This window comes from Crocodylus siamensis, chromosome 6 (assembly GCF_052110815.1).
Source record: "Crocodylus siamensis isolate JL-2025a chromosome 6, ASM5211081v1, whole genome shotgun sequence".
Lineage (NCBI taxonomy): Eukaryota > Metazoa > Chordata > Crocodylia > Crocodylidae > Crocodylus > Crocodylus siamensis.
The window spans coordinates 22,738,267-22,750,783 of record NC_143400.1 but is presented as its reverse complement, the minus strand read 5'-3'; the positions used below and the strand labels follow the sequence as shown (position 1 = coordinate 22,750,783).

General features: G+C 63.8%; 1 protein-coding gene across 2 annotated transcripts; it reads left to right on the top strand.

Annotated features, from left to right (window-relative positions):
- Positions 1-12: 12 nt before the first annotated feature.
- KMT2B (lysine methyltransferase 2B) lies at positions 13-12,456 on the top strand. Of its 2 annotated transcripts, none has more exons than XM_090052326.1 (19): positions 13-166; positions 295-410; positions 875-966; positions 1,132-1,269; positions 1,960-2,118; positions 3,101-3,221; positions 3,905-3,983; positions 4,147-4,301; positions 4,790-5,014; positions 5,354-6,458; positions 6,858-6,959; positions 7,050-7,138; positions 7,250-7,387; positions 7,897-7,971; positions 8,167-8,344; positions 8,953-9,060; positions 9,258-9,341; positions 10,051-10,180; positions 10,957-12,456. In XM_090052326.1, exons 1-19 carry the CDS (start codon positions 69-71, stop codon positions 11,230-11,232), a joined length of 3,468 nt encoding a protein of 1,155 aa, XP_089908452.1. In that variant the 5' UTR covers positions 13-68; the 3' UTR covers positions 11,233-12,456. The 2 variants fall into 2 exon arrangements, with proteins under 2 accessions (XP_089908452.1, XP_089908451.1); XM_090052325.1 differs by having other exon boundaries at positions 872-966.
- The last annotated feature ends 61 nt before the right edge of the window (positions 12,457-12,517 follow it).

Below are 12,517 nucleotides of genomic sequence, written 5' to 3'. Positions count from 1 at the left end.
GGCTATGGTGGGTTGAGGTCGGCTGGGGGTTGGGGAGGTGCAGCAGTTCCCTTCCCACCCCCCCGCCCATGACCATTGTCTCCCCACAGCTCATGGCCAAGTCCTTTGCCTGGTTTGATGCCGCAGACCCCAAGCATTGGCAGGGGGAGCGGGATGGCCTGCCCAAGTGAGTAGGCAGCCGGTTGGGGTGGGGGGACTTGGTGCCATCATGGGAAGGGTTGGTGCTCTTGTGGGTAGGGTGGGGACCGGGGGGACATGGTGCCACCCCCTCCCGACATCTACCTCCCCCTGCAGTGGGCTGCTGCCCAACGCGGTGGTGCCCCCCTCCGCTGACCACCTCTATGCCCAGTGGCGCCAGCCCGAGGACCCCGGCCCCGAGAATGAAAACGAGCAGCCCACCCCACCCCCTGGTGAGTGCCCAGACGCCTGGGTCTGGGGCAGGGGACTGAGAGGCTGGAGTAGGGGGAGGTGGGAGTCCAGAGGCCTGGCTTCTCTCTAGTTTGGGACGGAGCGAGTGTGGGGTGGGGAGCCGGAGGGTTGGGAACCCGGATGCCTGGGTTCTCCTTCAGCCCAGGGGAGCAAGCTATTTCTCAAAGAGTTTGGGCTACCCAGACTCCTGGGTTCTGCCCCAGGTTGGGAAGGGAGCAGGGATCCAGTATTTAGAGCAAGGATGGTGGGGGTTAAGGGCTGAGGGCTCAGACACCTGGGTTCTCTGCAGTGTGGGAGCTCTGGGGTTATAGCCGGGGAATGCTGAAAGCCCGGATGCCTGGGTTCTCTCCAGCTCTGAGGGTGAGGGGGGATTGGGTGTGGGAGGTGGGGGAAGGGATGCTGCTCCATCTGTGCATTGACCCTCCATCTGCCTCCCCCCAAGCAGGTGTGAAGGGCCCTGGCACAGGGCCAGGGGGTGGCACAGAGGACAAGCGGCAGTGTGCCCTGTGCCTGCAGTATGGGGATGCCCCCTCGAAGGTAAGGCTGCCCGGACACCTCGGTTCTCTCCAGGCCTGGGGGGCGACTGGGGGCCCAGGTGCCTGGGTTCTTGCAGAGAGGAGCTGAGTTGGGAAGTGAGTGGGGGGGCACTGGTAGCCCAGACATCTGCCCAACTGGCTCTCAACCCCTTCCCCCCAACCCCAGGAGGCCGGGCGGCTGTTGTACATCGGGCAGAATGAGTGGACACACGTGAACTGCGCCGTGTGGTCAGCTGAGGTCTTCGAGGAGAATGACGGCTCCCTCAAGAATGTGCACGCTGCTGTAGCCCGCGGCCGCCAGATGGTTAGCCCTGGCCTCGCCCCTGTCTGAGGCTCTGACCTTCCCAGCCTGTTTTTTGTGGCCCCCCGCCCCCAGTTCCCCACCAAACCAAACCTCTGTTTCCTAGTCTCTACTAGTCCCCATACCAGGCTCCGCCTCCTAAGATGAGGTTCCACCCTCCTGGTCTCTTCCTGGGTATAGCCCCACCCCACAGCCAGGTTCCTTCCCTCTATATGAAACTCCACCCCCTGGTGGAGCCCCACCCCCACAGCCTGGCTCCATCCCCTGGTCTGCCTGTGAGGCTGCACTCTCTTATGTCTTCCAGGGGATAGTTCTGCCCCTTACAAGCCAGGCTCCACCCTACAACCTATGTGAGGCTCCACCCCCTGCAGCCCCATAGGCCTCCTTGGCCTGTAGCAGGGCCTTGGTGAGGCTCTGCCCCCTCACCCTACACACCATGCCCTCCTAGGCTCCACCCCCTGGCCTCTTGGGGTACAGCTCCACCCCTTCCCATCAGGCTCCACCCCTCATAGGCTGGCTTTGCCCCTCCAGTCTCCCATCTGCCTGCTACATATTAATAAGGGGGGAGCTGTGAGTTAAAAGGAGCTCGAGGGGGAGAGGTATTTGGGGGTGGCTGCAGGGAGTGGGAATCATGGCAATGGTGCCCCCCCCACCCCTGGCACTGACCATCCCCTCCCCCGGCCCCCCCCCCAGCGGTGTGAGCACTGCCAACGCCCGGGTGCCACAGTGGGCTGCTGTCTGTCCGCCTGCTTGAGCAACTACCACTTCATGTGTGCCCGGCGCCGGCGCTGCACCTTTCAGGATGACAAGAAGGTCTTCTGCCCCAAGCACACCCACCTGCTGGATGGCACCGTGAGTAAGGGGTGGGGGGCACTGGGATCCCTGAGGGGTTGCCAGGTCTGGAGGAGGGGGGCTGGCTGCAGGGGAGGGAAGAGTGTGTTGGCACTCCCAGAGCAGCTGGTCTAGGAGTAGGGGGGGGTAGCAGGAGCTGGTGGGAGGAGGCATTAGGACCCCAAGTTAAGGCTGGTTGCAGGGGGAAAGGTGCCAGGACTCCCTCAGGGGGGCTGGCTGCAGGGGAGAGGTGGGTGTTGGTACCCCCTGGGGGCTGAGCCAGGGAGTGGGGGGGTACCAGGACCTAATAGGGGGAGCATTAGGACCCTGGGTTGGGCCTGGTTGTGGTGGGGATGTCTGAGGGGAGAGGGATGTTGGGACTCCCCTGAGGTGGTGGGGTGGACCCATGGGCTAAGTTGTGGTTAGGGGCTGGGGAAGCCTGGCAAGGAGGGTCCCTGAACAGAGCTGGTTATCGAAAGGTGCCACTGGGACCACTGGGGCTGGCTGACAGAGCCGGGGTGCTTTTGGGGACCCCCTGGGGGACTAGACTTGGTACCAGGACCCAGGGGGTGGGAGTTTTGCCTGCTGTGGGAGGGGGGCATTGGGGTTGGGGGGACTGGGCCCTTGGACTAAGCTGGCTGGGGGTCTGTTAATGAGGGGTAGGGGCTTGGGGGTCTTTGGCTATGGGGTCCTGGGGGGGCTGGCATCTGTGGTAGGGGTCTCTGGCTGCCAGGGGAGGGGGGCACTGGGAGTCACTGGCTAAGGGCCTGGGGCCCCTGGAAATGGGGTCTGGTTCCTGTTTGGGGGAGGGTACTGAACCCCCTGGACTGGGGTAACTGTAGGGGAGAGGGAGCCAAGGTACTGGGACCCTTAGGTGAGGATTCAGGGGCTTGGGGGGAGCTGTGTTGATGCAGGGGTCCCTGGCTACAGGTCTCAGCCTTGGGAGGGGGTGGTGCTGGGCTCCCCAGGTCTGGAGGGTTTTGACCCACCGCCACCCGTCTAGGAGATCGTAGCGGAGGATGGCTTTGATGTGTTGCGCCGTGTCTATGTGGACTTCGAGGGCATCAGCTTCAAGAGGAAGTTCACGGTGGGCCTCGAACCCGACACTGTCAATATGATGATTGGTGAGCACCCCCCAGAGCTGGTCACATTATTTTATACGCAGTCATTGTCCTAGCTGACATGCCCCAGAGCCAGTTGCATCGTGTTATAGACGGTCCTTCTTTGAGCCGAGACACCCCAGAGCTGGTTGCACGGTGTTATATGTGGCTGTTCTCCCTGCTGCCATGCCCCAGAGCTGGCTGCATCCAGCGCCATCCCACAGTGCCATACTCAGCTGTTGCACCCCAGAGCTGGCCGCATCATATTATTGTTCGCTGGACTCGAGAGTTGGCTGCATGAATTGTGTCATCCCCACCCCACCCCCATTTCATGTGGCCGTTCCCCAGTTGCTCACACTAGAGCTGGCTACATCATGTTGCACTTGCCTGTTCCCCCAACCCTGCTCCACCCCAGAGCCAGCTGCATCCAGCACAGTCTCTCCTATGTTCCCAACGACCATTTCCAGCTGTGTACCCCAGAACAGGCTGCACCATGTTACACACGTTCCCCCAGCTGCTGCATCCCAGGGCTGGTTACATCATATTATATGCACCCAATCCCCCAACTGTTGCACCCTGGAGCTGAGTGCATTGTGTTACACAGCTGTCCCCCCACAGCTGCTTCTCCCTAGAGCTGACTGCATTCCCACAGCCTGGTTTCCAGGGGGTGCAGTCTCTCAGCCCCTCTGACCCTTCCTGTCCCATAGGCTCCATCAAGATCGACAGCCTGGGCACGTTGACGGACCTGTCAGAGTGTGAAGGGCACCTCTTCCCTGTCGGTTACCAGTGAGTGCGAGTACCCTGGGGTGGGGGGTAATGTCCTGGAAGAGGCAGTTGGAGGGGTGGGGGCCCCTTAGGTTCCTGGGGGTTCCCGGGGAGTAGGATTTTGGGGTCCCCATTCCCCCTAGCTCTGACAGTCCTTCCCTCACCCTCTTCTGTCCCCCCGCAGGTGCTCCAGGCTGTACTGGAGCACGGTGGATGCCCGGCGGCGCTGCTGGTACCGGTGCCGGGTGCTGGAGTGCCGGCCCCAGTTGGGCCACGACGAGCCCAATGGCCAGGCCAGGCAGGAGGAGAACCGCACCATCGCCCACAGCCCTGCCCCAGGTGAACACCACAGCTCCTCCCCAGAGCTTGGTTCTGGGCAGCGTTATAAGCAATTGTTCCACCTCAGAGCTGGCTGCAGCCTGGCCCCTTGATACGTTATGTGCAGTTGTTCTGCCCCAGAGCTGGCTGCAGCCTGGCTACAGGCAGTGTTATATAGAGCTCCTCCACCTCTAAGCTTGGCTGCATCTTGACCCTGAGCCAGTGTTTTATGCAGCTGTTTCCTAGCTATTGCACCCCAGACCTGGTTGCATCCAGGTGAGCCCACCACAGGGTGTTACCTGCAGCTCTTGTCTAGGTGTTAAAACCCAGAGCTGGCTGCATCTCTGCCCTGGGCCACCTCCCTCCAGGCATCATTATGCGCAGCCGTTTCATCCCAGAGCTGGCTGCGTCATGGTCACAGGCTAGTTTGTTCCACCTAGTGGTATGTTGCTGTTCCCACTGCTTCACCCCAGAGATGGCTGCATCTCAACGTGTTTGCTCCCATCCAGACTCCGGCGATGCAGAAGAGGTGCCTGCAAATGCCCCCATGGCAGCAAAGACACCACCCGGCCCTGAGCGCCAGGCATCCACCGTCCACTCAGGACCCCTGCCCCCACCTGAGCCAGCCACCCCCACACCCCGGCCCCCGGCAGGTGCCCGCATCAAGGTACCCAGCTACTCGCCCACCCGCCGGCCCCTGGGGGGCATCTCCTCCCGGCCTCTGCCCTCCCCTGGTAAGTACCCATGTGGTCTGTAAAGAATTCTGGGATACAGGGAGCTTATCCCAAGGGTATGTTGGGAAAGGAGCATGGGTGCAACTGGAGTGCAAGGGATTGTGGATAGGCAGTGTTGGGAGGAGGTGGGGGCAGTCAGTGAGGATGTGGGTTGGTCCCAGGGCATTGTGGGTGAAAGGGGTGTCAGGATGGGAGGCAGGGCATTGAGAATAGGAGGACACACAGGGCATTGTGGGTTGGTGGGGGGCTGCCCTAGGGCATTGTGAGTAGGAACCCGTAAGGAGATCGGGGGGGCAGCATGAGGCAGGGTCCCTCTGCCTCACCCCCCGGTCCCTCCAGGTAGTGCCTCGGCTGTGACCCACCACATCCCGACGGTGGGTGACCCAGATGTGGCACCGCTGCGCCGCCCCCGCCGTCCACCCCGGGCACCCCCAGCCTCACCACCTGCCCCGCCACCGCCCCCCCCGCCGCTGCCGCCTGCCCGCAGCCCCCCACCGCCGTCGCCACCCCCTGAGCTGCCCCTGGCTGAGCTGAATGCAGCCGACCTGGAGCTGGCGGCAGCACTGCTGGCAGCCAGTGAGGATGAGGAGGATGAGGATGACGCTGGACGCTACTTCCGCTTCCCCCGCACTGTCCTCACCCCCCGTGACCTGGAGCTGCCCCCGGGTGCTGCTGCTGCCGGTCCCCCTGGCCTGGACCTGCCTCCGTTACCACTGGCACTGCCACTACCCCCTCACATCGACCAGCTGGACGGTGTGGATGACGGCCCTGAGGGTGAGCCCCCCAAGGCTCCGCCTTCACCGCCTGCCGGACCCCCGCCACCACCCGCACCACCGCCTCCACCTCCCGAAGACCTGCCTTCTGACATCGTTGACTTTGTGCTCAAGAGCCTGGGGGATGCCAAGGGAGGGTCGCCACCACCCCCTGCACCTCCGGGAGACCCTGGCATCAATGGTGGGGGACCAGGGCCTGCCTGGCCTCCTGGGGATGGCACCTCCAAGCTGCTGTTGGTGAACAAGCTAGTGGTGAAGGCCGAGGCGGGTGCCCAGCCACTGGCTGCAACACCTCCCCACCCTGCTGGCAGCCTGGGGGCTGTGATCCTGCGGGCGGGGGCACCACTGGGCCCGGCACGGCCCCCCCCACTGCCTGCCTGGACACTGCGGGCACCATTGGTCAGCGTGGTGCCCGTGGTGAATGTAGTGGGTGCTGGCGCTGCCCTGGTGACACCCGGTCTGGGCCTGCCCCAGCCCTGCCTGCTGCAGCCCGTGGCCTTGGACGCAGCTGGGCTGCTGGGAGTGCCAGCTCGTCCGCCCCCCCACACTGCGCCCCCTGCCCCCAAGCGTCTCAAGGCTGAGGAGGAAGACGTGGAGGCACTGGCCCCGGGCTCCCCCCCTGGCCCCCGAGCCACCAACGGACTCGCTGGCAGCCCCCCGGCAGCCCCCAGGTTAGTGCCCCCTGCCCCCAAGCTTGGACCATGCTTCTCACTCCTAACTCACAGCCTCCTGCCCCACCCCATCCACTGGAGCCCCTCCTGACCCACAGCCTTCTGCCCCAGCCCTGCTGGTGCTCCTCACCCCTCATGCACACCCCCCTTCCCCCCTCTTTCCCACTGGTGCCCCTTGCTCCCAGCCTGCAGCCCCCTGCTTCCATTGGTGCCTCTCACTCCTGACCTGCAGCCCCTTGCCCTCCCAGCCCTGCCATTGTTACTCATTGTCCTGACCCACAGCCCCCTGCTCCCCTGAGCCCCAACAGTGCCCCTCACTCCTGACCTGCAGCCCCTGCCCCACTAGCCCCATTGGTGCCCCTCCTGACCCACAGCCCCCTCCCCTACTGCCCCCTGCAGGCCGGGCCGGGTGCGCATGAAGACCCCGACGGCGAGGGCCATCCTAGACTTGGCCTCCTTCAAGCAGGAGCAGGATGAGCTGAGTGATGGGGGCAGTGCCCGGTGAGTGGGGAGGGGTGTGTGGCAGCAATTCCTGCTCCTCCCTCCCAGCCCAGTTTTGCTGACATTACTGCCCCCCCCCCCCCCCAACAGGGACCCCTCCCCTGGCTCGGAGCCCACTCCCTCCATTGAGGACCCTAGCCTGGAGCCCCCGTCTCAGCCCATGTGGCCTCGGTACTCAGGTACGCAGGGGGTGGGGGGGCACCCGGTGGGTGTTTAAGGGGGGGGGGTCCTATGGGGTGGGATGGGCTGCCAGGGGGTGCTCTGCCCCCCCTCACCCCGTACCCCCCCAGGGGAGTCGTGGAGTTCGGACGAGGACTCTCCTGGGCGGGAGGAGCCAGAGGCCGAGGCTCCCCCCAAGACGCGGCCGCACCTGCGCTTTGAGATCAGCAGCGAGGATGGGCTCAGTGTGCAGGCGGACACTGTGGAGGGTAGGGGCAGGGCCTGCTGGGGGGTGGGGCCCGATGCGGGGAGGGGCAGGGCCTGAGGGTGTTTTGGGAGGGGGGTAGGACCTCATTTGCCAAGGTGCAGGGCCTGATTGGGGTACATGTATGGAAACACAGGGGTCAGGTTGGGGGCAGAGCTTCATGCAGCAGGGCATGGTTGGTTGTCTGATTGGAAGGGAGTAGGGCCTAATGGAGTGTGGTTAGAAGTGGGCGGGTCCTTGTTGTGGGGCAGGGTCTATTTGGGAGGGGCAGGGCCAGATGTGGGAGATTGGGGCTGGATTGGTGAGTGCGTTCCTTATTGGGGATGGGGCCTGGGCCTGCCTGGGGAGCTTTGATTTGGAGGGACCTTATGGGGCAGGGCCACATTGGCATAGGGCCCTTAATGGGAAAGCAGGATGCTATGGGGGGTGGGTCTTGACTGGAGAGGGCCTGATTAGGGGTGTGGCCTCAATGGGAGGGGCTTCCCCTTCCCTGACTTTGTCTTCTGCCTGCAGGTGCCTGGAAGGCTGTGATCGAGAAGGTGCAGGAGGCCCGAGCTGTCGCCCGTCTCCGACACCTGTCATTCGCCGGTGAGTCCCAGGCACCTGGGTTCTCCATGGAGGTGGGGTGGGGACTGGGTGCCCAGATGCCTGAGTACATTGGACCCTGGTGGGGCATGGAGATGCTGGGAGCCCGGACACCTGGGTTCCCTGCCCGCCCAGGGCAGTGCCTGCCCACCTAGGGAATCGTCTAGGTCCCTGATGGCAGGCACGGGGCCCTTGCAGGCATGAACGGGGTGCGCCTTCTGGGTATGCACCATGATGCTGTGGTCTTCCTGGTGGAGCAGCTGCCAGGTGCCCGCGCCTGCCACGCCTACAAGTTCCGGTACCACCCGCATGGGCATGGCCCTGCCCCTCCACCCCTCAACCCCCGCGGCTGTGCCCGTGCTGAAGTCTACGTCAGGTGGGTGAGGTAGGGGTGCAGTCATGGGAGAAAGTGGAGCTAGAGGGGAGGGGTTGAGGGGGTGGAGCTAGAGGGCAGGGGTGGTAGCCATGGGAGGGGGAAGGGGTGTGGCCATGGGAAGGGGCAGAGATAAAGGGGAGGGGCCAGAGGAAGGGGCAGGTGGTGTGGCTATGGAAGAGGGTGGAGCTAGAGGGAAGGTGCCACAGGAGGACAGAGCTAGAGGGCAGGGGTTGTGGCCATGGGGGGGGGGGGGGGGGGCAAGGCTAGAAGGCAGGGGGTATGGCCATGGGGGGGGGGGCAGGGTTAGAAGGCAGGGGGCGTGGCCTTTGGAGAGGGCAGAGCTAGAAGGGATGGGCCCCAGAGGATAGAAGGGAGGGGGTAGAGCTACAGGGGAGGGGCCTGGCTGGGGTGGGGCCACAGGGTCAGGTGGAGTCTCAGAAGAGGGGGCAGGGCCAGGCTGGGTGTGAGGCTAGATGTCAGGGAGGGGTCAGGACCACTGGATGGGGTGGAGCTACAAAGATCTCAGGGCACTGCTGGGGCTGGGGGTGGTGTTAGGTGATGGGTGGGGGTGTAGGGGTGGGGCCACACCTGACTCCTCCCCCTTACAGGAAATGCACCTTCGACATGTTCAACTTCCTGGCGTCGCAGCATCGGCGCCTGCCTGAGGCTGGGGCTGAGGATGAGGAGGAAGACGAGGTGCAGCTCAAGTCCACCAGGTACTGGATGCCTCAATTCCCTCCTGCTCCTGGGTTCTCTGGGGGGCTGGGAACCCGGATGCCTAGGGTCTCCAGCTCTGAGTGGGCTGGGGGTTTAGAGCAAGCAGGGGTGGGAGCCCTGATGCCTGGGTTCTAGTTGCGGGGCAGGGAGCATGCCTAGATGCCTGGTTCTGAGCCCCCCTGCCCTGCTCCCCCAGACGAGCCACCAGCCTGGAGCTGCCCATGGCTATGCGGTTCCGGCACCTGAAGAGGACGTCCAAGGAGGCTGTGGGCGTGTACAGGTAGCGGTCCCACCCCCTGGTCCTCGGGGTGGGGCTTAGCTTTGGGGGCAGGTCTCCATAGAAGGGGTGATGCTGCTAGTGGGGGAAGGGGTGTGGCTTAGGGTGGAGATTGGGGAGGGGGTGTAGTTTAGGGTGGGTCAGGATGGGAAGGGGTGGGGTTAGGTGCAAGGTCTGGGACTGGGGCCTGGTTTAGGGATGAAGCTGGGGAAAAAGGCAGGGTTTAGGCTGGGGCAGGGGCTTAGACCTGGGGCAGGGTCTAGATTGGGGTGGTGTTGCGGGTTAGGGGTGGGGTTTAGGTTGGAATTTGGGGCGGGGCTTTAGGTCAGGGGAGGGGCTTAGGTCTGGGGGCAGGTGCTGGCTTAGGGGTGGGACTTAGGAGGGAGCCAGGGGTGTGGCTCAGGTCTGGCAGGGGCTGTGCCTGGTCTTGGGGTGGGTTTTGGGGAGTGTCATGGTTTAAGAGTGGCGCTGGGGGCAGGTCTGGATGAGAGGGGTGGGGCTTAGGCCTGGGAGCAGGGCTTCGAGGTGGACCATGTAATGGGAAAGGGGTGTGTCTTCATCTTGGAGGCGGAGCTTTGGAGGGGCAGGGCTTAGGGGCAAGATCAGGGTCAAAGGATGTGTCTTAAGGTTGAGGGTGGGGCTTAGGGCATGTCATCCCCATAACCTGTGGGTGCTCCTGACCCCCCCGCTTCTCCCTCCCCCTCACCCGCAGGTCAGCCATTCATGGGCGGGGGCTGTTCTGCAAGCGCAACATCGACGCGGGCGAGATGGTGATTGAGTACTCGGGCACCGTCATCCGCTCCGTGCTCACAGACAAACGCGAGAAGTTCTATGACAGCAAGGTGGGGGCGGAGCCTAGCTGCGGGGTGGGGCCAGTGCCCAGGGGCACTGGCAGGGGTCCTTGGCCGTGTCATTCCCTTTCAGTGGGGGGTGTCGTTTCTGTGGGTGGGCTATGCCATTCCCTTGCAGCTGGGGGGTGTCTTCTCTGTGGGAGAGAACTGGGCTGTGCCATTTTCTTGTAGTGAGGGTGTTTTTCTCTATGGGGGCTGGCCTGTACCATTCCCTTGCAGTGGGGGAGGGGGCTGGGAGTCCTCTGAGGTGTGGAGGGTCTCATTCTCACTGGAGAGGTGGGGGATCCTCAGACCTGGGGGCAGGGGGCTAGGAGCCTGGTTTGGGTGGTCTCCTCTACTATTCCTGTTCATTTCTGTAGGGGCCTAGGCTAATTCCTTTGCATTTGGGGCCATCCTCCTTGTAGGGGCCTGGGGTATACCATTCCCCTGCAGTGGGGGGGGTTCTGTAAAGCTGGGATCCCTTGCGGGGGTGCTTCTCTGTAGAGACCCAGGCTATACCATTACTTTATAGTGGGAGGGGTTCCCAGGCTTAGAAGCCCCTGGGGGCGGGGGGCATCTCATTTTCTGTAGGGGGCCGGGCTGTGCCATTCTCTTGCTGTGGGGGGGCTCTCGGCCTGGGCGGGGCTCCCTTTCTCTCTAGGTGGCTGGGCTGTGTCTTTCCCTCCCCAGATCTGTGGTGGGGGTGGGGCCAGCCATGCCATTCGCTTGCCGGGGGGGGATTCCCCCCAGAGCCTGCTCTTTGACTCCCCCGCCTTCCCTCTCTCCAGGGCATCGGGTGCTACATGTTTCGCATGGACGACTTCGACGTGGTGGACGCCACGATGCACGGCAATGCCGCGCGCTTCATCAACCACTCGTGCGAGCCCAACTGCTACTCGCGTGTCATCCACGTGGAGGGGCAGAAGCACATAGTCATCTTTGCCTTGCGCCGCATCCTGCGTGGCGAGGAGCTCACGTATGACTACAAGTTCCCCATCGAGGACGCCGGCTCCAAGCTGCCCTGCAACTGCGGGGCCAAGCGCTGCCGCCGCTACCTCAACTAGTCCCTCGGAGCCCCCTCAGTGCTGCCCAAGGGATCCCCTGCCCACCCATGTTTCGGACTTGGAAACCCCCTCGGGGACCCCTGGTGCTGCCCAGATATTTTCCCCCCCCATCCCAGACTAACTTGGACCCACCCTGGGGAAACCCCAAGGATTCCCTCTCCTCCAAACCTGGACTTGGGGACCCCGCTCCTTGGGGACCCCCACCCTGACCTGGAAGCCCCCCTCGGGGACTCCTGGTGCTGCCCTGGAGACCCCTTCCAGCCTGACTTGGAGCCACCCAAGGACCCCCCAGAGATTCCCCACCCCCCCAACCTGGATGCCTCCTGGCGCTGTCCAGAGCCCCCTCCCCAACTTCACTTGAAGTCACCCTGCAACTCCCACCCTGGTCTGGGATCTCTTTGGAGACCCCTACCCTGACCTAGACCCCCCAGGGGACCCCGAAAAATGCCCCCACCCCCCTTTCCGCTGACTTGGACTCACCTGACGTGACCCCCATTTGGGGACCCCAACTTGATCTGGACCCCCCCCCTTGGGGACCTCTGGTGCTGCCCTAGAGACCCCCCCATCTCAGCCTGACTTGCCCCCCCAGTGACCCCTAACTCTGACTTCCAACCTGTTTCCCCAGTGACCTGGCATAACCTAGTTCCCCCCCCCACCTTGTCTGGGCCCCCCCAAGCTCTTACACTTGGGGACCCTCACTACCTCCCCCCCCAACCTGGAACCCCCTCAGGGACCCCCACCCCTCTGCTGCCCTGATTTGGAGCCCGTTCACCTCCCCCATCCCGTTCCCTCACCAGGGTCCCCCCTCAGGGACCCCCACTGCCCCCTCCAACCACAGGGGACCCCCCCAAACCTCAGGGGCCCCTGTCCTGCTGCTCCCAGTCCAGGGTTGGAGGGGAGCCCACTGCCCCTGCCCTGCTGCTGTGCCCCCCCCCACCCCTTGGCCATGGCAGGATGGGGAGGGGGGTCTCATCTCTGGACCCCCCTGCCCCAGGGTCGGGGGGTGCTGCTCTAGAAGGGGGGTCCCCAGCAGAGACATGGGGGCCTGAGCGTGACCCCTGTGCCCCTCCCCTGACTCTGGGGGGCCTGGAGGGGGGAGGGAAGCCCCTCCCCCAATGTGTAGATATGTACAGATGTTTCTAAGCCGGTTTCTTTTCTATGCACTTTTTTATTTAAGGCGGGAGCCGCCGGCCCCGGCGCTGGAATAAAGGCCCTTTTGACAAACCAGGCCTCATCCTTGGTGTTTGGAGGCGTGATGCAGCGGGTAGAGGCGTGTATGTGTGTG